At 53.3% G+C, this 26,696-nt stretch overlaps 1 protein-coding gene across 3 annotated transcripts in view; it reads left to right on the forward strand.

The window, feature by feature from the left end:
* The window catches only part of ADCY2 (adenylate cyclase 2), a 318,735-nt gene that overhangs the window by 268,370 nt on the left and 23,669 nt on the right, over nucleotides 1-26,696 (forward strand). For 2 of the 3 annotated variants that reach the window (XR_008627337.1, XM_055122115.1), the window contains exons 15-18: nucleotides 4,129-4,213; nucleotides 19,242-19,379; nucleotides 22,673-22,795; nucleotides 23,468-23,637. Coding sequence is in view for 2 of the 3 variants with exons in the window: in XM_055122115.1 (XP_054978090.1) it covers nucleotides 4,129-4,213; nucleotides 19,242-19,379; nucleotides 22,673-22,795; nucleotides 23,468-23,637 (516 nt within the window). In the remaining variant the exon portion in view is untranslated. The remainder of the gene's footprint in view (nucleotides 1-4,128; nucleotides 4,214-19,241; nucleotides 19,380-22,672; nucleotides 22,796-23,467; nucleotides 23,638-26,696) is intronic. The other variant, XM_055122120.1, reaches the window with a different exon arrangement.

Raw genomic sequence — 26,696 nt, forward strand, 5'->3', positions numbered from 1 at the left:
AGACACATTACTTTAAGCTGCACATGGAAGAAACATCAACCAAGGTATAACATGTATTAGGACTAAACAGGAGTCTCTGAAAACTTGAAACACTGACATAAATTGAGAAAGAATGTCTTAGAGTTGGTAGCTAATAACACCGCCGTCAACTAAAAATTTAAAAAAAAAACAGCGTATCTAAAAGCTATGCTCTTTCAGATAATTTATGAGTAAAGTAAGAAGTCACAAGATTAGAAAATGTCTTCAGTGTAAAAATATGACATCAAAATATGTGGGCTGTAAACTAAACAGTAATTTAGAGAGGAATTGACAGTTGTGAAATACTTGGACGGGAAAAGAAGAAAGGGTCATAATGAGTTGTCTTGTCTCTGCTTCCAACTTGGCAGCCCAAAAAGGAGAAGCAAGTCAAGTAGTAGAAGGGAATAAAGAACAAAGAGGGAAGAGAAATCAATAGGGAAAAAAAATGAAGCGCAAAATTCGGTTCTTTAAAGTGTAATAAAAATCCCTAAGACTGATCGAGAAAGAAAGATCATTTCATATTTTTCAACATTTTAATATAAGGAGTGAAGGTGATTTACTACGGACCCACAGATAGTAGCAGAAAATCGTTATCATCATCATCATCATCATCATCATCATCATCATCATCATCATCATCCTGTTGATCGTCGAATTTCTCTAGCGGTCTCAGTAACATCTCCATTTGTCCTAGCCCTGAGATTTTAGAAGCCTTTCTTGACTCGTCCTTTCCAATAGTAGCAGAGAATATGAGATATTATCAATTACCTGAGGCCAAAAATATTTGCAACGTAGATCAAATGGGGAAACCCAATGAAGAGACAGCTTAGCAAAGCTGACGCCTTGGAATTGAGAAACGCTCACTTCTTATTTGAATGGTTTCCCACAAAGGAAACGTCAGTTTCCTTTGCGAGTTATACCACACACTCTCGGAAAATAAGATGAGAAGAATTGGCGGACTCTCGGCAGCTTTCGTTGTTGGGAGGGGATGGACGCGCCCTTTCATGGAGCGAGGTCCTGAGACAGAGAAAGCGTCTCTCCTGCCGTCCCCTGTGGTCACCTGCACTGTCCACAGGCTCCCGAGGGACATCTCAGCCAGGTGCTGCCGGGCACTGGGACTCAGGGGACTGCATTCTTGGGAGCTGTGCTTTGCCTGGACATAGGGACTAGCGCTGGGCCACAAGTACCTGCTGGCCCCGCTGGAGGTAGAAGTCAGTGGACAGCTGGGCTGTTTGATTCTGCCCCTTGCCCGCAGCAGCAAGAGAAAGCAAACTTTAATATATGTAGTTTCAGAGAGGGGGTTGGGACAGGTCAGCAACCCAAAGGCCACGTCTATCATATGTGTAGAGAATATAAGTTAAGTTAACAGATAGAAATGGGTTAAAAATAAAGGCTGAGGGATCAGAGAGGTAACACAGTGGTTAGGGCAATCGCCATGCATGCTGCTGACTTGGGTGCGAGGACCCCCCCCAGACCCATATTGTCCTCTGAGCCCCCCCCAAGAGTGATCCCTAAGGACGGAGGCAGGGCAAGCCCTAAGCACTGCTGGGTGGAGCCCAAAAACAAAGAAAAAAGGGAAAGGATTCCAAATAGATTTTTGAGGTAATGGTCTACAAAAAAAAAAAAAAAAGAATAGAAAACTCTGGTCATGTAATTTCTGGCAATATGGAATTCAAATGAAAGGCCTACAATGTGAAAAGAAATTGTTTTTAAATTATGGTATTGTGATACAGTCATCATGGAAATTAAACAATCATAAATCTGCACTCCGGTTAAAATAAAGAAAAGCTGTTAAAATGATTGGATACATTGACAAATCTATAATTCTAAGTTGGAAATGTTGCTGCATTCTCAAGTTGTCAGACCAAATTGAGCCAGTAAGTCAACCCATGGGGAACCGGACTCAGCTTACGGAGTCCTGTCGATAGGTATTTACTCAGAGAACAAATTTGTTTCCAACAAAGAAGAAAATATCCTTTCAGAAACCCAGGAGGCATTATAGTGGAACTTATTTATCTTGCCTCATAAAAATTGTCAAAGTAAAAATAATTGATACACAATTTTTATCAAATCTTAGGAAAATAGAAATACCACACAGATCAAAATAATCACCTTATGAAACTTGTAAAGTTTCTGATTTCCTTTTGTATCAAAAGAAAATGAAAATAAAAATCATAGGCTGTTTTAAAAAGTGACAATGGATAACTATAAATCAAATACTTTGAGATTGGGCTACAGCAGTAATTATAGGAATACTTATGTTCATAAATGCTTTTATTAGAAAATATTAAAGATTGGTCATAATTAAAAATCAATAAAAAAGAACAATCTAAGTTTAAAAAACAAGGAATTTCTCAAAGCTTATTAGATCAAAAACTAACAATATGGAAAACTAGCAAAAAATAGACTTGAATAATAAGCCAAAAGTTGATTTTTGTATAAGATCAAAGGTCTAGTCTAGAGAGAAAAAAAAATGACATTAATTATAAGAAATTGTTTTAAACACAAAGACCTTTTCAATCAAGAAAGAATGTTGTATAGGATATTTTACATTCAAAATTATAAATGAAATGAACAAATTTCTAGGAATTCTATCACAATTCATCATACAAATAGAACTAGTAAATTGGCAAAGGTGTCTTAGGTCTATTCCTAAAAATATTCCCGAATCTGGAATACAATGGCATAGACATAAATCACACCGCTTACTAGAGGTATGATTGTGGGCACATTCTCAACTCCTTTGAGCCTCAGTATCTTCTTAGCAGTATTATTTCCATGCAGTATTATATATGTCCTTGGATTAAATCAAGTTTTCCAAAGTATTGAATTGTTTCTTTAAAAAGACCTCTCCAAAATGCATAGCTTTGTTTTTATCTTAATTGTGGGTTAGGTAGCATGGTTAAAAGGATGTTAAAATTTTATGGCTTGTGTGGCTTTATTGTACCTTCTTTAGTTCTTATAAAATGGAAAAGATCTGCCTGTAAATTGTGCTGATTGAGTGATCCCAGAAATCTCTCTGCTCACTCTCCCAGGAGTGAGAAGTCGCCCCTGTGAAGCCTTGGGCACTCAGTAGCTCATTCGTGTTGCAGTCAGGGGACTCTGGTCGGGTTATCCCAAGGAGGGTGGACTCAGTGCTTGGTCAATGAACAGGACAAATGATGGGCATGAGGCCATGCAGAGCATGAGATGTGTGTGTCAGGGGCAGGGGAAGGGACACTGAGATGGACACAGCTAAGGGTGGACACATAAAAGGGAATTGTATAAGGCAAGTCATGGCAAGATGATTTTTTTCTTTAGTAAAGAACTACGGTGAGACATAGAGATGTTTTCCTGAGTCCGAGCAGGGACCAGATACCAGCAGAGACACACTTTACTTTGTATTTTAGGCCGTATCCGTAAGGCATAGAGCCTAGGGAACCTCCTACGTGCGTCAGGGTTGTTTGTGTGGAGTTTGGGTGAAGGATGCATGCAGACCATGAGTGGATTGGAGAACTGTGTGCACACCATGCAGTGCATTGGAAAACTCCCACATGCAAACCATGCAGTGCATTGGAAAACTCCCGGGTGCAAATGATGCAGTGCATTGGAGAACTCCTGGGTGCAAACCATGCAGTGAATTGGAGAACTCGTGCATGCAAACCATGCATTACATTGGAGAACTCGTGCATTCAGACCATGCAGTGCATTGGAGAACTCCTGCATGCAAACCATGCAGTGCATTAGAGAACTCCCATGTGAAAACCATGCATTGCATTGGTGAACTCCTGCATTCAAACCATGCAGTGCATTGGAAAACTCCTGCATGAAAACCATGCAGTCCAGCCCTTGGAACCATCTCCCCAGCCCCAAATATACTTTCCCATGTCCAGAGTTACATATTTTAGGTGGGTTTCCAAACCAAATATTTTTGTTTTCCAACAAATAGGTTTTTGCCCCTCCATTTTCATGTCCCAAAAATGAGTGAGTCCTTATTTAATGAAATGTAATAAAATCTAATTCAATAAATTCCAGTTTAATTAAGGCCCCCTTGAGCCGAAGCTGTGACAGGTGGCTTTCCAGAGCGGAAGCAGCTCTCACGTACTAACCTGTCCCTTTTGTTTCCGGTAGAACGTCCGTTCTGGGGATTTCCTTCGGAGCTGCGTTTCTCTTGCTCATCTTTATCCTTTTCGTCTGCTTTGCTGGACAGCTTTTGGTAGGTACTTCAAATAACGAACTGTCTGGGGGAAGTGTGCTTGTTTAATGGAAACTGATTTCTTGCTTAGAGCAGAGTTTGTTGACTCAGCATTTCACAACACAGTGACCCCCCCAAGGAGCCGGCACTGCAGATCAGCATCCCAGAAATGTAAACTGAGGCAGCACATGCACAACAAGATACTAATTTGAACATCAGCTGAGATATTATCACATCACAAATTTGTTCTCCTGTTTATTCCTGTCAAAATTTGTTATCAAGGTTTTCAGGATCTACACCCGGAAATAGAAGTGTCATTGAAGACCGTTAGTGTAGGGCAGTGAACATTCACCCCAAATCTGTCTTTCACATTCACTTTCAAGGTATAAACATATGAAAACAGCACATGTCAAGTATCTTCTTATCAGTGGTTTGATTTATTTATTTTTAAACTTTGTTTAAACATTGTGTTTTACAAGGTTGTTCCTAGTACAGTTGTTTCAGGTATGCAATATTCCAACACCAATCCCACCACCAGTGTGACCTTCCCCCCCACCCTCGGTTCCAGTTTCCCACCCACCCCCGGCTGCTGCCCCCTAGCAGGCACAAAATAATTGATTTTATATTGCTTGTTACATACAAGAAAATAGCGAATGGGATTATTGGAAAGTATTTCAGTAAAAGAAATGTGTGAAAATGGTTCTGTCTTGCAGAAAGCCCTTGTCTGAGGGTTTACTGAGCGATTGTTGCTAATTGAGCCTTCCGTGTTAGTGTTTCTGTCCACTGAGCTGAGTTGGCTTCTATGCTAGTTACCCATTGGATTTGCTGTGCTCCTCCTGGACAGTCAGTATTGTAGAATTTGGAGCCGTTACACGGTCCGATGAGTTTCCGCCCCTTGGCTTGGCTTGGCTTGCACCTCTCCCCTCCCTACGCTGGCTGTGAAACTGTTAAAATTGGCCACTTACCTGGCAGCAGAGTGGGGGTATGGGTGTGCCTGCTGGGGCTTCCAGCAGTACGGGTGGGGGAGGCTGCCCCCCACACACACTCTGAGAAGACCCCAGACATTTTTAGCTTGAAAACCAGCATCCCTGGAATTGTCGTCTGCCTGGCGTCTCTGCAGAGATGAAGCTGTCAAGTTGGGACGTTTGCATAGTGGTGGCTGGGGGGCGTGGGTGTAGCTGTCGAGCTGTGGCTGCTGAGGGATTCAGCCCCTCCCCCAAGGGCACCACAGAGCTTTCTGCCCCGGACCCAAGGCCCTGTGGGTTCAGTAGCCTGACTGCCTCTGTTCCAGGATGATTGGGATCCAGTGCTCTTTTTTTTTTTTTTTTTTGCGTTTTTGTGTCACACCCAGCAATGCTCAGGGCTTACTCGTGGCTGTGTGCAGGAATTACTCCTGGTGGTGCTCAGAGGACCATATGGGATGCCGGGGATTGAACCCGGGTTGGCTGCATGCAAGGCAAATGCCTTACCCACTATACTATCACCCCAGCCCCCAGTGCTCTCATTTAAATCAGCCATTAAGCTCATCGTTTAAATGCTAATTCTGGATCTCTGTAGCACTGTCGTCCCATTCGTCAGTTTGCTCGAGCAGGCACCCCTGTGAGACTTGTTGTTACTGTTTTTGGCATATCCGATATGCCACGGGGAGCTTGCGAGGCTCTGCCTTGCGGGCGGGAGACTCTCAGTAGCCTGTCCAGCTCTCTGAGAGGGACGGAGGAGTCAAACCCAGGCCGACTGTGTGCAAGGCAAATGCCCTACCCGCTGGGCTAAAATGTCAACCCTGTGTTCTTGAGACTAAAGCAGGTGCTGCTGGCCTCGGGCCACGGAGCATCTCGGCCCCCGGTGTGATGAGTCCCCCAGACAGCCCAGGGGCCCTTCTGTGCTGGAGATGGTCGAGAGGGCGGAGGCCAGGCTGCACAGCGTGTGAGCAGACGTTGTGAGCATTCTTGGGAGATGCATCGATTTTTTTTTTCACTGAACAATAAAAGGTGAACATTACTGTCGCTGCTGGCGCCGAGAAAAATAGGAGACGTTCCCGCGTGTTGGCGGACGGGCGTGTGTTCCGGGCTGTGGGAGAGGCCGGGCACCACGCGCTAAGCCCCGCCTCCTCTCCCTGCGGCTCGTGGCCAGCCGTGAGGCGGCACAGAGAAGGGACCGGCCTCGCCTCAGAGCTGTGCGGGCCCGGGCACCCCTTCCACCCTGCGTGCAGCTCCCTTCCCTTGACTCCCTCGTGGCAACCTGGTTCTTCCTGGACGACAGATGCGTCAGCCCCCCAGACGCTCTGAGGTGAGCAGCCCCGAGCCCCCAGCTGCCCGCTCCCGGCCAGCCTGTGTGCTGGGGAAAGAACGGAAGCGTGACGATCGCCCAGCTGTTCCGTCTCTCCGCAAGGAGTACTTCCCCTCTCCTCGCGCCCCTGCAAACAGGACGGGCTTTGTGTGCCGCGTGACAGTCGCAGTGCTGCAGGCTGGACCGCGGCATCTCACAGAGGGAGGCTGTGGCTTCTGGCTGCCGTGCAGGGACACCCTCTCGTCCACCCAGCACCTCCTCCTGCTGGCGCCGTGAGGGGTCCTCAGCAGGGATGGGGTAGACGGGGTCCCTCGGGGTCTGCGTCCCTCTCTGGAAGGCTTCGGGGGCCGAGGAAACGGCTTTTCCACATTCCGGTTTCCCCTGGGTGGGAGAGCCCCCCTGGCCTCCCCCTTCTGTTTCCTGCCCCCGCCCAGGGCTTCTGCAGCCCTCCCCCCGACCTCTTGGGACAGGGATGGCGCTCGAGGTGCCCCTCGGCCACTGGTGTTCCCACTCTCCGAGCACAGCTCCGTCTTGCCTGCTCTGGGCCTCGGCTCCTGCCGTCTCTGGCTGCCTGCGGCTGCCTTTAGCCGTGAAAGCGGCTCCAGAGAAGTCGCCCAGGCTGGAGAAGCCGCTGCAGAAGGCTGTGCTACCTCGGTGGGGTACTCTGCCCTGCCAGCCTCGGCGGGGCGCACCCTCGCGGGTGACTCCCCTCAGCCCTTCTGGTCTCTTGACACCTTCTGGGAGATCAGGGTCAGACAGTGCCGTCGGCGGCGTCCTCAAACCCAGACCCCCACTGCCCAGCCCCTGGGGACACTTCTGGTCTTTTTGTCTTTGGTTTTGGTTTTGTTCTGCTTTTTTGGGTCACACCCGGCGATGCACAGGGGTTACTCCTGGCTCTGTACTCAGGAATTACTCCTGGTGGTGCTCAAGGGACCATATGGGATGCTGGGAATTGAACCCGGGTCGGCCTCGTGCAAGGCAAATGCCCTACCCGCTGTGCTATTGCTCCAGCCCCTGGAGACGCTTCTGAACTGGGCACTGGACAGAGAGTCCCTGCTGCCTCCCTCCCCGGGGCTGGACGCGGGCCTTCCACAGACACGGGTACGGCTGGACCCTGCCCTCACTGGGGGGCCTCCAGAGCCCGGTGGCCAGAGGTGAGCTGGGCTCCCCCTGGCATCCTGGACAGAGGCAGGACGTCTCGCCAGCCCAGCTCCCTTCTGCTCCTTAAGCCATCCTGGAGGAGTGCTCAGCCGACATGAAACATGAACGGGCAGCGTAAGGGGGCCTTGAGTGGGCTTCCCTGCCCATCCTCCAGCCCATATTCCTCAGGCGTGGGATTCTGGGGTAGACTGAGGCAGGCTGACAGACGGGCATGGTGGTCATGAACGAGCTCTCTACCTGTAACAGATTTACCAACACTGCGAAACCTTCTGAGACCTGAGATGCCTTTAAGCACGGTCGGTGCGAAGAGTGGCCCTCTGGGTTCTCTCTGCCAAGACTTAAGATAAAATGCTTGCCTAGAGGAAGGTGAGACAAACCTAAGCATCCTCCTCCAGCGTCGTTACCTGGGTCTCTGCTGTGCCACCCAGAGCTCAGTGCCAGTGAACAAAACTGATTCATCATCGCACGGTTGCTTGGAAATTAAAAGGAGACAGCTGAGAAGCCTCCAAATGGGCACGCACGGAAATAGGAGTGAGAAGAAGAGGCTGCCTTGTCCCGCGATGGGAAAATCACGCAGTTTCTGTGAGAGCAATTGCATTTGCTCCGTGGCACGTGCAGGCCACAATCAGGAGGTGAATTTCTCACAATCACAACAAACAGGAAGTCCAGATGGGCCCTCTCCTCTCCGCCCCCCGAGACCCCCTCAGCCCTGATTCCCATTTCTCATGCCCCTGCGGGGGCTTCAGAGCAGCTTGTCTCTCGCAGGCGTCTTGCCCGCCCCTTGGTGGGGCGTCCCCGGGGGACTGTGGGGTCTCCGTGCTGTGGCTCTCCAGGCTGCGTCGCCTTCTCTTTGGCTGTCGTCTTTCTTTGGCTGTGAGCACAGCTCACCCGTCATTTCTCGTTGGCTCCTGAAGATGAGAGTTGTTGGGCCGGAGTGATAGTGCCCCGGGGAGGGCATCTGTCTTGCAGGCAACCGACCTGGGTTCCAGCCCCGGCCCGTCTGGTCCCGAGCCTGCCAGGAGCAATCCCGGAGCACAGAGCCAGGAGCAGGCCCTGAGCACCGCTGGGTGTGGCCCGAGAACAGCCCCCCAGAGACAAGCATCGTCTCCTGCACGTGCTTCCCCGTGCCCAGGCGAGCACAGGTCACAGACGGTGGTCATGGGGGAGACGCCCCCGACGTGCCCCTCTCCTCCCCTGGCGCCCTGCAGCACTCCTTTGGTCTCACCCCGCCCAGAGCAGCCTGTCAGTCCTCCTGCCCCCAGTGCCTGCCACATGGGGAACAGGTTCTGTGTGCGAATGTCGTCGGCGAGAGGGAAGGAGCCGTCTGCCTGCCCTGGAGCCCCCTTGCTTCCTGACCATGACTCCTGCTTGCTTCTGTTGGTTTCCTCTCTCGAAAATCATCTTCTCGCCTTGCAAACCCCGCTTTGAGGGCCGTCCATTCCCCCGGGCAGCCTGGCCGGGGCGCACAGACCAGGGTCCTAGCCCTGTGCTGGATTTGCATCTCTTGGAGGGGACGGCCATGGTGAGGCCACACGGGACCCTTTGTTCCTCGCAGCGTTTCACGTACCAGAAGCAAGGCCTGCGTGTCCCGTGAGGTCGCCTCCAGGAGTGCCTGCACGCCCCACGAAGGGCGCCTGGCCCAGAAGCCTCCACCCCCGCCTCCCCTGCCCTCCCTCCCCGGAGCTCACAGACCTCCACCCCCACCCAGCGCCTAGACTCCCCCCTGCTCAGGCCTCTGAGCGCGCCTGCCGCCTTCTACCCTGCAGGCGCTTCACCGGCTGGAGCTGACGCTCGGACCCCAGCGAGACCCCAGCTCACACGGCCCAGCCCCATGAGGGATGAACGGAAAGTCGCACCCCTGGAGGTGCCGTGGGTTCCAGAGTCTCCACCGTCAAGCATTTGGAAGAAAAGTTTCTCAGAAGGAAGATGGCAGAATTTGCCCGCTCGCCTGTGGAGGCTGAACGGGGAGGCTTTGGAGCCAGCTCGGGACGAGGATCGTGGCGTGGCCTGCTGGGGCGTTGTTGGATCCAGAGAGAAAGGGAAGAAGCCGTCAGAGTCTGCACGCTCTGCTCGTTGTGACAGGGTCGCCGTGAACGAATGCAGCCTCGTCACACCTGATAAATAATACATGTTGTATTAGAAATGAGGGCTTACTCTGCACGTCCCTTCATATGCGCCAGTTGATTCATCCTTACGGGAGTCCTTGGAGGAAGTGCCCGTTTCATATTTAATGAAGCAAACCCCCACAGATGCTATATAACATGCCCCGCAGAGCACGGCAGGCAGTGCTGGAGTCCGCGTTGGAATGCAGCCTGGGAACCCATCTAATTAATTGGAGGCAGGCTGGGGAGTGGCGTCCCCCGCAGTCCTGGGCAGAGCTGCCCCCATGGATGCTGACAGGCTAAGCCTGAGTGGCATGAGGTTGTGTGTGTGCTGAAACACTCTTTGGTGCATCAAGACGGAGAAATAAACTCACGAGCTAATCTTCTCCAGTTCCCTAAGCTCCGCTCCTCAGCGGTCGCTTCGTGTTTATAAATGAATTCTGGGCAACGTGGAACTCTCACTCGAGAAACATTTGGTAAAATGGTCACTGTCACTGTCACTGTCATCCCCGTTGCTCATCATTTGCTCGAGCGGGCACCAGTAACATCTCTCATTGTGAGACTTATTGTTACTGTTTTTGGCGTATCAATTACACCACGGGTAGCTTGCCAGGCTCTGCTGTATGGGCGCGATACTCTTGGTAGTTTGCTGGGCTTTCTGAGAGGGGCGGAGGAATCGAACACGGGTTGGCTGCATGCAAGACGAATGCCCTACCCGCTGTGCTGTCACTCCAGTCCCATGGTAAAATGGTAAAAAAAATAATAATAATAATAATAATAGAAATGGATGTACAGTCAAAGATATTTTGTTAAGAATAGTACCTTTGGGGCTGGAGTGATAGTACAGCGGGGAGAGCATTTGCCTTGCACATGGCTGACCCAGGTTCAATTCCCAGCATTCCATATGGTTCCCCCGAGCACGACCAGGAGTAATTCCTGAGTGCAGAGCCAGGAGGAAACCCCCATGCATCGCCAACTGTGACCCAAAAGGCAAAAAAGAAAAAAGAAAAAAGAATAGTACCCTTAACAATAAAGCTTTGCAAAACGTCCTCATGTAGATAGAGCCCTTTGAAGTTAGTTTTTATATGCATTATGTTCTGATCATTGAAACGCCTAGTAGGAACTAAAACCTACATCAAGAGATGAGGAAATGCTCAATGAAAGTTGTAGATTCATTAAAACCATCAGTTTTAAAGACTAGTAATAAGAGCTGCACGTTGTAGCCCTTCGTCTGCGTCTGCCGCCCAGTCGGGCTTCCCAGGCCCAGTGCAGACTCTCCGCATGGCAGACACGAGAGGGACTCAGACCCGAAAAGATGCCCGGGAAATAAAGCACTGGCAAACCCGTGTTTCGGATCCGTGTGCAGGGGAGTGAAGACGGCCGCAGGCGTGCGTCTCCAGGGGCTGCCTCTGCTGCACGTCACTCCCGGGTGAGAGCGAGAGCACGTCCTCGCCCTGCTGGGGAGAAGCAGGTCAGCAGAGCACATGGCTGGTGGGCCTTCCTCCTTCCTGAGAAGCCCTCCCTCCCCCATCCCTCCCCCTCCCTCCCTCCCTCCCTCCTTCCCTCCCTCTCTCCCTCCCTCCCCCTCCCTCCTTCCCTCCCTCTCTCTCCCTTCCTCCCTGCCCCCTCCTTCCCTTTCTCTCTCCCTCCCTCCCCCTCCCTCCTTCCCTCCCTCTCTCTCCCTTCCTCCCTGCCCCCTCCTTCCCTTTCTCTCTCCCTCCCTCCCCCTCCCTCCCTCTCTCTCCCTCTCTCCCTCCCCCTCCCTCCCTCCCCCTCCCTCCCTCTCTCTCCCTCCCTCCCTCCCCCTCCCTCCCTTTCTCTCTCTCCCTCCCTCCATCCCTCCCTCCCTCCAGGCAGACCCTTTGCTCTACATCAGCGTCTGCATCGCCCCACCTGCTTCCTCTGCCTGGCGTTGTCCCTCTGCCCACCCTTCCACACTTCCCCTCTCATGGTGTGGATGCAGGTAGGTGCTGTAATTAATGTCTAGCTAGTGGCCTTTTCTCGGCACCCGACACCTTTCTCTCTCACCTGGTGGTGTAAAGCGTCTCTGTGTGTTTTACAGTCACGGCAACATCCTCTGTCACTCTCTCGTGCTCCACCTGCTGTCTTCCTTTTCTTTCTCTCCCTCTTTCATCTTCTCTCCGAATTGGTTTCTTCTCCTCTATTTCCTCTGGGAGCTCGCAAGCTGTGTGCCTGAGCCTTTGAACTAGGCTCGTGTGTGCACGTGAGTGAGACCTCTCCAAAATTCCTCTTGAAGGGCGTAGAACCCACGCCTTGGGTTCCCACCCTGATCCCCTTCTTCCACTTCATCCACGCCAGGATTTTTTGGGGGAGGGTCACACCCAGTGATGCTCAGGGGTTACTCCTGGCTTTGCACTCAGGAATTACTCCTGGTGGTGCTTGGGGGACCATATGGGATGCCGGGGATCGAACCTGGGTTGGCCGCGTGCAAGGCAAGTGCCCTACCCGCTGTGCTATCGCTCCAGCCCCACCAGGATATTTTAATGGTTCCAAATTCGAACTATCCTTACTGTCTGTCGTCATCAGCATGGTGGTGTTTGGCCATTTCTCTGTTCCTTCTTCCTGAGCCCTTCCTACTGCTCTGGATTCCAGGCCTCCTTTCATTTCCTCCTTTCCTCTCAGGAGAAGCCCGTTCCTGAAGTACACTCTGCCCTTAGGAAGGGGTCTGTGTCTTCTAACAACAGTCCTTGGGAATGACTTTGCAAACACACTGAAGACACTAGCCCTTATTTTCCTGAGTGTCCGTGGGCGAGGGAGAAATCTGTCTGTCTCTCTGCCTGTCACCATTCTCCTGGGTGAAGAGTGGCTTTGTTGGGGCCTTTGTTCTTTGTCTCTCGGGGGCAGTCGACCGCTGTGCCCAGCTGCCCACCTGCGTCTGTGATTCTCATCTGCGCTCAGCGTGTCACCAGCCACGGAGCTCATCTCCTGCCATGCTCAGGCCACAAGATGCTGGCCCAGAACTGCTTGCTTTCCAACTCTTTCCCTGTCTCTGTTCTGTTTTCCCCCACATGGGAAGCAGGCCCTGTCCTGCTCTCTCCTAGGGCCAGACTCCCCTCCCTGGCCTGCGTTCCCACCTCTTTCTCCACCTCTCTCTTCCCTGTCTGCACCCCGTCGGCTGCCCGGGTTTCAGGGGAGCTCCCGGGCTGCTCGCCCAGCCAGGGCGGCCCAGGTCATAGGGCAGATGGAAGAGGCAACAAGGGCCCAAGCTGGTTGACTGATCAGTTGCTGTTCAATTCCATTCTCTCCAAGCGCCTGTTCCAGCCTCCCTGAGCTCCCCACTCTAATCTCACACTGCCCCTCATTCCACGATCCAGCTCTCTAGATTCTTCCCCTCTTCCCCTCACCTCTCCACCCCTACTTGTCTCTCTCTACCTTCCCCTCTGGGCTACACACAGTCACTGTCACTGTCACTGTCATCCCATTGTTCATCAATTTGTTTGAGCAGGCACCAGTAACATCTCCATTGTGAGACTTGTTGTTACTGTTTCTGGCATATCGAATACACCATGGGTAGCTTGCCAGGCTCTGCCTTGCCTGTGAGATCTCTTGGTAGCTTGCCTCTGGTAGCAAAATCAACATAAGAAAGCCCTTCCTGAGAGCCCACCAGCTTCAATGGAAACACCACCTAGAGGTATTCCAAAGCCCTTCCTGACTGCCAGCAGGCAAAATACCTCTTTAGGTGTTTTTCTCCTTTCCTCAGTCCAAAAACTCCATCAGCATCTTACTACTAGTTATTTTTGTATGGACACAGTAAGAGATACACTGAGGCTTGTAGGGCAGCTCTCCTGGGAACATCTTGCCACAGACTCAGACTACAGTGCTCAGGCCAGATTAATCATTCCTAACCCTGGCAGGGTCCAAATCTAGTTATTACTTTGTGGATCATGACAGCATTTGTCCATGACCAAGCTCTTAACTTATAGTTAAGCATTAGGCACTTTGGCCAGGCCCATCTCGATGCCAGGGTAGCACATAAATCACCGCTTGCCCTGGGTCTGTCCCGTCCCTCGTTGGGACCCTGCCTTTGGGGGTGCTAGCAAGTAAGGGCAGTGGAGGCTTAGGTCGAGAGAACAGATGCCCAGGAGGAAAATATCATGTAGAGTCAAATGACTCCCAGGTTATAAAAGCATAGCATTTGCTAAGTCTTCCTGTGTCCATACAAAAAGGACATTGCTCTGAATAAACTATGCAAAGGACTCAAGGAGAAGAGAAAAACAATATTTACAAGTCAATAGAACACAAAGAAAGAAGTTACAAATAAACACAGAGGAATAGAGCACTGTGATGGGAACAACTCAATACACCTAAACTACCTGAGGCTGTGTTATCCTAAAACTCACCGTCCTTGTTCTTCCGAGTGTGCAAAGTGGGAGTGGAAGACCCCTCTGTATTCTGAGCGTCTCGGACATTTTTGGTCATTTCTGTCGATATCCGTTATGAGGCGTTTAGGCGTTCCTTGGAATATATTGTTGAATGTATCCGTCAATATGTATTTGTTTCATATATATTGAAGAAAGACAGCAGATGGTCGTGCCTTGCTCGGGACCTTCAGTGTCAGCACCAACAGTTTTGTTCTCTGGCGACTTCCTGCGGCTCCTTCTCTGCTGCTGTCATTTTCCAGGAATGCATGGAAATTGTTTCGGTGACTGTGTCTCACTTTCACTAGCGTGGCAAGCTATTTCAGATTTGTGCGTGATCTCGCCAAGCTAGTTGATTCTTCCTCATAAGGTCCACGGCTAATAATTAATTCGGATTATATTGTGAGATCGTGCTCAGTGGTTCAGTCACCCCCTGAGGCTAGAAAGCATCAGTGTGAAATGTCCTCACGCCTGCAGGGAGCCCAAGCAGCCCACCTGACTGATGTCCCTTCAGCTTGGGATTTTCATCCCAGAGCAGATGACGCCATTGTAAACTCAACACCCCTGTTCAAAGAGAATGTGGGGAGTAGGGATGCTTCCCCAGACTGGCACATGGAATTCTTCTCCCGTTCTCCCGCTGGGAAGAAAACCCGGCGGAGACTTCTGATTGCTCGAGGCAGGGGGAGGGATTCCCAGTCGCTGTGGCCGAGTCTCGGTGTCTCCCAGAGAGCGTCTTTCTTCCTGTACTCTCGCTGACACACTGTCACTGTTGGTGGAATTCAGCCCCAGGACACTCTAGGGCCGACCCTAAAGCCTCAAGGTGTCCTCCACCACTGCCTACGTGGCCAGAGACGGGTCCAGCACCAGCAGGGAGCCCCTGTAGGTAGATGAGGGCTACAAGATGGCTTGATTTTGGAAAATGGGATTGAGTAGAGTAAGTCTTGGCAGGGGAGATCAGTGACATTAAATAACCAAGGTGCCTACGCCATCCCCGTGACATTAAGTGTCACAGTTAATTCTGGGTGCCCGTTTTTGCTGCCCTTGATAAATCCAATCCTCTCTGCCACGAAAAATGCCAACGTGTTTGGTCCATTGGGCAAACATATGAGAGTGCAGGTGACTGTCATCAGCTTAATTTTTTCAGGCAAGATTTTAAGAGGCGTTTTCTTTTTCTGATCGTTAAAATTTGTTATTTAATCGCTGTGATGTATTCCTGCCTTTTCTGAACGTTTTATTTCTTTTCATTTCACTTAATAGAACCATGTGCTTTTCAAGCCCCTCGTGCCATTTTTAAGATGGGCACAAACGCATTTCAAACACATTCTGCAGGGATAGTTGTACTTTAAACAGTGAAGATTTCTTAAATGAGAAGATCCCAGTTATTTGTGACGGCAAAATGTTCCCCAAAAGGAAGGAGGGATGGGGAAGGAAAGGAGGAAAGGAAGGAGAGAGGGAGGGAAATATTTACTCAGTGAAGATAATTTTTCTCATTCTTAATACAAATATAGGGGGTGAATATTTTATTTTTATGCAAAAAATCATCATCATCATCATCATCATCATCATCATCATCATCATCATCATCCCATTGATTGTCTATTTTCTCAAGGGGTCTCAGTAACGTCTCCATTCGTCCTAGTCCTGAGATTTTACAAGCCACTCCTTGCTTGTCCTTCCCAAGGGTGCCCTATTGGAGGCTCTTTCAGGGCCAGGGGAATGAGACCCAGCATTGTTACTGGTTTTGGCATATGAATACGCCACAGGGAGCTTGCCAGCTTCTCCCAATAATTTTATGCAAAAAAAATTCTGTCTGGGCTGGAGCGATAGCACAGCGGGTAGGGCGTTTGCCTTGCACGCGGCCAACCCGGGTTCGATTCCCAGCATCCTAAATGGTCCCGGGAGCACTGCCAGGAGTAATTCCTGAGTGCAGAGCCAGGAGTAACCCCTGTGCATCGCCAGGTGTGACCCAAAAAGCAAAAAAAAAAAAAAATTCCGTCTGCACCCAAGGAAGAACTCAGATATCGCCCCGTGCCCTCCTAAGTAGAGCACACGTTTCCTGACCCCGAGCACCAGCAAGTCCCTAAGTGGGCTTTCCCAGAAACCTCTGTGCCTGCTCCTTTGCATCATTTAGTGCAAATTCTGTATCGTCGGTGGGTGTGCAGTGGAGAGCCCAGAAGGTCCCTGGTCCCTCTGCCATAAACACCGCGTGGACTGCAGCAGACAGGGAAGGAGAGGAAATGGGCCTGACTGAAATTATACAAGTCATTAGACCGAAGAGCCATTGATGACAGGGCTGGGCTCAGAGAAGGCATCCTCTCATTTTCATGTGAAAAACATCTTTTCACTAAATGCCAAGTGTCCTTCGAGGTACGTTCCAGTGTAATGTTCCATGAGGGTGGTGCAAATTTTGATAAGCTTCTATTTTTCATTTTTTGAATGCTTAACCCAAAATATTATAAATTCAGCCAGATTACATGTCAAGATCCAAGCCATAATTTGTATTCAGAGCTGCAAATGGAATCAATGTCCTCATTTTTCTTTAATCAGATTCTTTCTGTTTTAACGTCTTAATCTTTTTTCTCGATCTTCGGTTCTCTCTGATCCCTCACATCTTTGTCTTCCTTCTTGTTATCTGTCAAGAGTCCCTCAACATGTATTATTTGCAAGAACTCAGAAAAGTCATTTTTTTTTAAATTTTGTCATTTCAGTAGTAGGTCTGTAATTACAGTATTTTACCTAAAATCGTCTCATTTTTATTCTCAATATTTTCATCATCATATCTGTTGCTTTCTGCTCAACACAAAAGCTTTTTTTTTAATTATCTAAAATAAAACCACTAATCTTAGTGGATTAGGGTGCAAATACGTGCTGTCTCCGTTTTCCAGAATCAAGCCACATAGCACAAGGGAGTCTTAGCTAGATGGTGGATGCTCTGGCAGAATCTCCATTCTTTATGCTTTATGAAATTTTCTCCTCCAGAAAATACATCAGGGTGTGGTTAGTGGTCCTGCTGCATGGGGAGTAACAGGGCAGTAAGAGAGGGGGAGGGAGAGAAGGGGAGAGATGGGGGGAGGGAGAGAGAGTGGGAGGGAGAGGGAGGGAGAGAGAGGAGGAGAGAGAGGGAGAGAGAGACAGAGAGAGGGGGAGAGAAAGAGGGAGGAAGAGAGAGACTGGAAGAATGAGAAGGGAAAGTGCCCTCCATAGAGGCAGTGTGGGGGGAGGGGAACTGGGGGTCATTGGTTGTGGGAAATGGACACTGGTGGAGGGGCGGGTGTTGTAACATTGTGTGACTGAAACCCAACCACAAACAGCATTGTAACAGTGTATCTCGCGGTTACAGTAAATGCATACATAAATAAATAAACACAAGAACCCCACCGCGGGTCCTGCAAAGTCATTTCTGTGGGAACCGCGGCTCCCCTGTACTGTCCCGACAAAGCCCCAGGCGGCGGCTCCGGGAGGAGTGGACAGAGCCCGGGAGGGTCCGGCTGAGGGTTGCCCCAGGCCCCACGGCGGGCAGTGGCCCCTCTCGGTCCATCACTCTCCCTTCCAGGAGAGGGAGGGGAAACAGCTGCGGGACGGAGGAGGAATCGTTGGCCAGGGGACAGGGAGCAACAGACTTCAGGGCTCAGTGCTGTGACAAGCTCTGCATCTGCCCAAGGGTGGCAGGAAGCACCGAGCTCACCCTCTCCCAGGCCTGGTGTGACTGTGACTCCTCTACAGCCTGCGGGTGGCAGGTGCTGCTGTCCTCTGTCCCCTTTGAGAAGGAAGGACCCTGCGATCAGAGGGCTACATCGGTACCCCAGGGCATTTGCCCGGCAACAGCCAGCCCCAGCTTGCTTGGCCCCCAAGCACCTGGCGTCGCTCCTGAGCACTTCTGGGGGTGACCCCAAATCCTGAAAACAAAGATGCAATAAAATTAAAAATCAGAAATGGGGATCAGAGAGGCGACTTACCTTGCGGAAAGCCCCCAGCTGTAGGGGCCGAGTCCCAGGACCCCCCTCCCTGAGCCTGGCTGGGCTCCGGCCGCTGTGTTGACATCTGCAGGGTGGGCAAGAACCCCCCGGGGAGAATGGGGGGGTGGGGGTGAGTGAAGTCCAAGGCTCTGCAGAGCTGAGCCCCTGACACCCCGCCAGTCGCAACTTTGTTTCAAGTCACAGGAAACTGTGTTTTATGTTTTTAAAACTTTGTTTTAGGTTTTTTCAGCCCCAGGCGCCCAGAGGGTCAGAGGTGCTTATTGCTCCTTTAGAATTTTCTTTCACTGCAACCAGCGTGAGTGTGGGCTGACAGGGGGGTGTCTGCTCTACCGAGCGGAGTATCACTTAGCCGCAGAAACAGGAACCGCGCTCCTATGCAGCACAGGCTACGGTGTGGCCCCTGCGCTGGGGCAAGGCCAGTCACAGGTAGACCCCTACTGCAGGACCCTCGGCACGAGCCCCCGGCAGAATCCAGCTCTTAGGAGTCAGCATGTGTGTGGCAGCTCCATGCTTGCAGGGTGGCGGGAAGGGGAGTTCTGTCATCCGTCAGGAGCATCCATAATGCCAGATGGAAGGCTCTGGAAAATGACTACAAAGTGAGTGGACATTACCAAACTATAAGTTAAAAAAAAAATGTTTCAGGGGGCACATGCTGGAGCCTGTGTTTCACAGTTTCAAAATGTTAATTTGAAAACAAAGAAACAAACAGACACCTGAGTGTCAGTTCTCTGCCAGGGAGGAAGCGCCTCACGTGAGGACTGTCCCTAGAGGGTAGGCGTGCCCGTCCCTCCGGGGTGGCCAGCTGTGTCCCGTGGTCAGCAGGACCTGAGTCTGCTCCCCGGGCTTATGGGCACTGCGTCTCGGCCCCGGGAGCGGCTTCTTGCCCTCCCCGGAGACTTGTCCGGCGTCGTTGCTGGTTCTGGGTCAGGCCCTACGAGCACTGCCGGCGGGATGACGCAACAGCATCAGTTTGTTCTGATTTGTAGGGACAACGCCAATACTGTTTCAGTCGGGCCCGTGGCCAGCCGGGCGCAGGGGGAGGGGTGCTGCCAGCTGACGCGCCCCAGGCCCGCGCTGTGTGTCGGGGGGACGGGGCTGCTGGCCGGCTGCGCCCCCGCTCAGCGCCGTGTCCCTCTCCCCGCAGCAGTGCAGCAAGAAGGCCCCCGCCTCGCTGCTCTGGCTCCTGCGGTACTCGGGCATCATCGCCAACCGGCCGTGGCCCCGCATCGCCCTGACGGTCGTCACCACGGTCATCGTCCTCACCATGGCCATCTTCAACATGGTAAGCACCGCCCGTTCCCCGCGCCTGCCCTGGCACAGGCCCTGCCTCGAGGGGCATGAGAGAAGCTTCGTGCAGAAAGAGGAGGCTCCTTCCGGCAGATTCCGCCCCACCCCTGCTCCCTGAGTCCTGCAACAGGAAGGGAGAGAACCGCAGGCAGCATGAGCACTGTGTTCCAGAGCCTTCTAGAGGCCTGACTTTGTACCCCTGCCCACCCTGCCACACACACACACACACATGCACACATGCATACACGCAAATGTACTCTCACACACATGCACACATACGTGCACGCACATGCATGCACACACATGCACACGGATGCATGTACATGCACTCACGCACACACGTACACATGCACACACTCACACATGCACACACACATGCACTTACACACAAACACACACGCACTCACACACAAGCACATGTACATGCACATAAACTCACACACATACATACAGATACGTGCACACCATGCACATGCATGCACATGCACAGACATACATACGCATACATGCACACACATATGCATGCGTGGACACACATACATGCATGTGAATACATGCATATGCACATGCATACGTGCACACATACTCATGTGTGCACACACATGCATGCTTGCACATACGTGGATACACACATGCATACACTCATACTCATTTGTGCAGTTAGCAAAGATTCCTTTACCTTCTGTAGTGCGGGGTGTGTAACGGGTCTGTCACAGCTGCAGCTGACCTTGGCTGAGAGGAGCCCAGCACTGCGGGGCTGGAAGAGACCAGGGCACCAGAGGGTCCCATACCAAGTCCGAGAACATTCTAACCTCCACACAGGGAGTTGGACTGCGCTGACCACTCAGTCTCCTCTCCCTCTGGGCGTGTGCGCACAGAGCAGCGGGGGCGGACGCGCCTGTTCAGGGGCCTGAGGGGGTGAAGGGGTCCCGGGGCTGGAGCACTTGGGAATGCGCTTCTCCTGGGCGTGATGCTCCCTGTCCCGGGCTGGTCGCCTTCTCTGCTCAGCCCGGCAGTCAGCCGCTCACCTGCCCAGAGACGGGTGCTCCTCGAACAGCATCGTCCCTCCCTCGGCAGGCCCGTTTCGCTCCCCGTGCTGGGACGCAGCCTTCCTGCGGGTCCATGGGGCAGCGGTCACTGAAGGAGAGTGTGGCTGAAGGGCCGTCAGCTCCTTTACCAAAGAGACCGTTTATCCTTACAGACCCCACGCCAGCCCGGTAGACCCAGCATTCATCACCTTCCTTCTCAGAGTATCTAGATGGGAAGAGATCGATCTGGAAGTTGATTGTACTGTTTATTGCCTAACGAGTCACTGTCTGAATGTTTGGCGGGCCGGGCACTCGGCCGCAGATGTGTTCGGGGCTTATTTTTGGTTATTGCTGGGTTTGGGGTTTCACCATGACTGTGAGGACTCTGGAGAGAAGTATGCCCAGAAACACCCCTTCAGGCCATCTGCCGTTCCTCTGAGTGCAGGGTCCGGGGCTGGAGGGATGGGACAGCGGGGAGGGCGCTGGCCTGGCAAGCAACCACCTGGATTCGATCCTCGGCACCACAGAGAGTCCCCCAGGCGCCCCTGGGGGGTGATTCCCTGAGGGCAGAGCCAGGAGTAAGCCCCGAGCACTGCCAGGTGTGGTGCAAAATGAGAGAGAGAGAGAGAGAGAGAGGATTTCATTGATGCATGAGGAGGGAGACTGTGGAGAGAGAGACAGAGACAGAGACGGAGAGAGACAGAGAGAGAGAGGATTTTGTTGATGCATGAAGAGGGAGACTGGAAAAAGACAGAGACAGAGAGGGAGAGAGAGAGAGAGAAGATTTTGTTGATGTGTGAGGAGGGAGACTGTGGAGAAAGACAGAGATGGAGAGAGAGAGAGAGATTTTGTTGATGTGTGAGGAGGGAGACTGTGGAGAAAGACAGAGACAGAGATGGAGAGAGAGAGAGAGATTTTGTTGATGCGTGAGGAGGGAGACTGTGGAGAGAGAGAGAGACAGAGAGAGAGGATTTTGTTGATGCATGAGGAGGGAGACTGTGAGAGAGAGACAGAGAGAGAGAGAGGATTTTGTTAATGCATGAGGAGGTAGACTGTGAGAGAGGAGAGGGGGAGAGACAGACAGACAGAGAGACAGAGACAGAGAGACACAGAGACACAGAGAGAGACAGAGAGACACAGAGAGAGACAGAGAGAGAGAGAAGATTTCGTTGATGCGTGAGGAGGGAGACTGTGGGGAGAGAGAGACAGAGATGGAGAGAGAGAGAGAGAGAGAGAGAGAGAGAGGATTTCGTTGATTCGTGAGGAGGGAGACTGTGAGAGAGGAGAGGGGGAGAGAGAGACAGATAGAGAGACAGAGACAGAGAGACACACAGAGAGACAGAGAGACACACAGAGAGACAGAGAGACACACAGAGAGACAGAGAGAGAGAGGATTTCGTTGATGCGTGAGGAGGGAGACTGTGAAGAAGCAGGCATCAGAAAGCTGAGGGAGGATGAAGGACGAAGGCGCTAGTCCCAGATGAAATGGGGGGGGGGGAATGGAACAAGGCTGTGCCCCTGCCCCGCGCCCCTGGTGCATGTTGGCTGCGGGCGGGAAGAAGCCAGGCTTCTCTCCTCTGCCGGCGCCTTCAGCCCTGCCTCTCACCCGCACGGCAGTGCCCGTCGGGGAAGCTGTCCATTCCTCCCCTGCCTCGGCCTCTCCTCTGTTCCCGCCGCACCGGGAAGCGGCAGGCTGAGCGTGAGTCCCGCGAGGAAGCCGCTTCCTTGCGGGGAGCTCGAGCTCGAGCTTCGTTAGGACGCCCTGCGCAGGGCACCAGCCAGGGACTTGTCCGCAGGGACTCAGCCTTCGGCCGTGTTCACTGCTTAGCGGGGCCTGTGCAGTGCCCACCCGCGGGCTCTAGACTTGGCTGATTGGGGCCCAGGGCCGTAGTAAGGAGCCGCCCCCCAGCCCCGCAGAAATCCCTGCAGCGTCGCAGAGAGCGGACGCTGAGGCTGGAGGCGTCCACTGTGCAGGCACTGAGGCTGGAGGCGTCCACTCCGGGGCATGCTGAGCCTGGAGGCGTCCACTCCGGGGGATGCTGAGCCTGGGGTGTCCACTCCGTGGGCACTGAGCCTGGAGGTGTCCACTCCAGGGGATGCTGAGCCTGGAGGTGTCCATTCCGCGGGCGCTGAGCCTGGAGGTGTCCACTCCGAGGGGCGCTGAGCCGGGGGACGTCCACTCCGCGTTCTGCAGAGAAGGACGCCCCCAGTCAGAGTCGCCGCCTTTGCACAGCTGAAAAGCACCAACCCCCCTTTGCAGTTCTTCCTGAGTGACCCAGAGGACACCGTCCCCTCGCCTGCCAACTCGTCGTCGAACACAAGCGCGCCCACCGTGCACAGCCCGGCCGCCCTGCTGAGGGCCCAGAGCCTGTTCTTCCTGCCGGTAAGGATGCGGCGAGCGCCCCCTGCAGGTCGCAGCCTGTACCCCCTCCCCCCCACCCCAGCTGAGTGTCCCTGCCCCTGGGCAGGGAGGGGCCGCCCCCCCCCCCCCCGCAGGACTGAGCTGACCCCCACAGAGACACACAGCAGTTCCTTTATCCAGGCCTCCTGGTAACGGAGAAACCCTGTCAGGACTCGCACTCTCTCCCTCCCTCCCTCCCTCCCTCCCTCCATCCCTCTCTTCTTCCCTCTCTCCCTCCCTCTCTCCTCTCTCTCCCACTCTCTCCCTTTCTCCCTCCCACTCTTTCTCTCCCTCTCTCTCTCCCTCTTTCTCCCTTTCTCTACCTCTCCCTCTCTCCCTCTCTCTGTCTCTGTCTCTCTCTGTCTCTTTCTACTTCTCTCTCCCTCTTTCTCCCTTTCTCTACCTCTCCCTCTCCCCCCTCTCTCTCTCTCCCTCTCTCTCTCTCTCCCTCTCTCTCTCTCTCTCTCTCTCTCTCTCTCTCTCTCTCTCTGTCCCTGGGCCATTTCTTATTTAAGTCTCGTGTGTTTGGGCCGTGGCCACAGCATGAGAGCACAGGTTTTCGCGGCCGTTTTGTCAGCTCTCCCCAGCACCTGGCGGTGCCCCCCAGCCCTTGTGCCCATTCCCGGGCTCGACGCCCATCTCTGCCGCCCGCAGTACTTCATCTACAGCTGCATCCTCGGGCTGCTGTCCTGCTCCGTCTTCCTGCGCGTCAACTACGAGCTCAAGATGCTGATCATGATGGTGGCGCTGGTGGGCTACAACACCATCCTCCTGCACACGCACGCGCACGTCCTGGACGACTACAGCCAGGTGCTGTTCCACAGGTAGGCCCCGGCCTCCTCCGCACCGGGCTGGGCGGGCGGCAGGGGTGGGCGAGGCCTGGGGAAGTGCCGCCTGCCTGCCTGCCTTTCCTTCCTGTGCCTGGAGCGGGAGCCCCAAGGCTGCAGGCTGGCATCCTCACAGCATCCTCACAGGCCGAATGGGCGTGTTTGGGTCAAGGCTGAAGTGGCCCCACCCACTGCCCGTGTGTGCGGGGCATGTACCTCTACGCCCACACAGCATTGCCCGGGGGTGCATTCCCAGCAGGCCTGAGGGCTCGACTGTCTCCACAGGAATAATCCGGAGCTTCTGGACTCAGCACGGTTGATGCTCTGGACTCTGGTGCGAGGGCTTGGTCTGTGTCCCGGGCACTGTAGGACATTTTGGTTTCCTCGACCCAGGAGATAACCAGCCCCGTCTCACACCCCCCTCCTGCAAATCAGGGCACCCAAAGAGGACTTTAGAGCTGAGTATATCCATAGGGCAGAGCAGCACACACTCACACACATGCACACACACATATACTCAAGCATGTACACTCATGCACACACACATGCACATGCACATATACTCACGCACACTCACACACCCATGCAGACTCACACTCACACACATGCACACATACACGCTCACACACATACTCACGCACCCATGCAGACTCACATTCATGTGTGCACACTCATACACATGCACACACATAAACTCACACATGCACACACAGACTCACACTCACACACATACACATACTCACACAGAGACTCACGCTCACACATGTGTGCACACTCATACACATGCACACACAGGCTCACACACATACTCACACATGCACACACGCACACACGCACACACTCACGCACACACTCACAGCCCTACTAGGGAACTAAACAGGCTGCGCGGCGAGGAGAGGGAGGTGGAGCGAGGTGGGCACGTGCCCACATGTTGCCGCCTTCCTCTTGCAGGTCACAAGGAGGGGGACATGGCGGTCCCCGCCTCTGGCCCAGGGTGAAGCCGCTTCCAGGGCCCAGCCAGGGGCAGTGGCTGCTGGACATGCCTCCTGGCCACTGACCTAGTTAGTCTTCTCTGTCAGCGGCTGCTCCCATCAGCTCGTGGTGGATGTATGTTCCACTGAAAACAAACTAGACTGAGTCCGCAGTAGCTCTCCGCTTCACGCCCAGTGGCCCTGTTTGGGATGAAGTGTCGGGTTCGCTTTCAAACCTGCCAGTGTTTCTGCGTGGTCCCGCGTGACATCTCTTTAAGTAACGGAAACTGGAGGAGGGTTTGCCTCGTCCATGTCTGGACCACGTGACCACTTTCCCCTTCCCCTACATGAGTGGATGGGGCCGCCAGTGAGGATGCTCCCAGGAGAACAGCCGCCCCGCTTCCTCCCCCCGCCCTGACTGAACTCCCGCCCCCTCCACACCCGAGAGCCTGATCATCCTAATCAAGCTCGGGACAGTGAGTTGCAAATAGACGTAATTGCATTAGGGAGATTTCTCGAGATCTTAGCCCAGAGGAGAATGAAATCAAAGTTAATCTCCCAATAAATTTTCAGAATCTCTGAGCAAATACGCTGCATGCTGAGAGCCAGCTTCAGCCGGCCCTGGTGAAGGTGGCGGATGCCAACCGGGCGGCCCCATGAGCCTTTACGAGCTGTGACGCCTCTGAGCACATCCAGGGCAGGGGGGAAAGTGAGGCACGCACATTTCCTTCTGGGGGCGCTCAGAGAAGCTCCTCGTGTCTGCTTAGAGGAGCATGGGAAGCAGGAGGCCGCGGCTGTGGACGGCCGGGGCCTTTGCTGTCCAGCACTCCTGTCCACTCTCACTGGCTTTACCTTCCTAAGACCCTGGACATTAAAGGCGGTGGCAGCATAAGCGTTCTGGGGGCTTGGCCTTCCCTTGGCCTGTAGGAACCGAGGCAGCCCCCCCGCCCCCCCCCCCGCACCCTTCTCTGCTTCTCTCCCCACCCGGCCCCAGGGCTCCCGGCCCCTACAGATCCTGCCCACCCCGGCAGCCCCGTTCTCTGCAGGGGGTAACTGGCACTGATTTCTGGCCCGTCCACACCAGCGGGCCACTCTGAGGCCCATCGGCAGCTAGCCCTGAGAGCATCCAAGAGTGGGGGCTTGGGGCCCCTCCCACGTCGGCACACGTGTCTGAGAGAGCCCGGCAGCTCCCGCCAGCACCCAGGGGTCATCCAGGGAAGAGATTCCCTGTCCTGACCCTGGGCGGTGGGTGCTGACTCGCCTGTCCCACAGGAAACGCCGTGAGAGCGTAGCCCCCGGTTGGGGTGTCCCTGGAGGTCTGCGGCCCAGACCCCAGAGGAGGAGGAGCTGGCCTGGATGACCAGCCACATGCCCCTGCCCACCCTGAGAGTCTTCGCCTGCTCCCTCCACACCCCCCCCCCTCGCCTTCCTTGTTCCTACTTCCCGGTGCTCGTTCCCATCTTTCCGGCAGCGAATGTGGCTGTCTGGGTGGTCCTTCCCGTGTCCCCCACCATGGGGTGGCCGCTCATCCACACCACAGGCTCCCCGCTGGCCAGTCCTGACCACGGATCAACACTTTCCTCCATGTCGGGGGTCAGTGGGGGAAGAGAAGAAGAAGAAGAAGCTGCTCTCTCAGCTTCTCTGAGTGAATCGAACGTTCACGAAGCAGCAGGAACTCGAAAGCTCTTCCTGCGCCAGATTCTCCGGCCGTTGGCCGCATTGTATCGTTCTTACTGACCGGTCAAATGGTCGGTGGCAAGGGAATGCGTCTCCCACTCACTGACTTCCGTGCTGTTCTTTCTGCTTGTGGCAGCTGGCAGGTCCTTGGGCGTGGTGGGGAGGCAGAGCCCTCACGGAGCAGAGACCCTCTGCAGAGTTCCCAGGAGAACTCGAGCTCATAAACCCCGAGGGCCGGGCACCGTGTCTTCCCTTCTGCAGAAATGCATCTTCGTTTTGCACTGGAGTCTCGCTCCATGAAACTCACCAGTCTGTGTTCCTGTCTCTTTTTTCTCTTAACTTTCTGGCGTCTTTACCTCCCTGTCACTTGGTCAGTAATTCTAAAACTCCCGAGTGTCACTTCGGAAG

This window comes from Sorex araneus, chromosome 1, assembly GCF_027595985.1.
Source record: "Sorex araneus isolate mSorAra2 chromosome 1, mSorAra2.pri, whole genome shotgun sequence".
Lineage (NCBI taxonomy): Eukaryota > Metazoa > Chordata > Mammalia > Eulipotyphla > Soricidae > Sorex > Sorex araneus.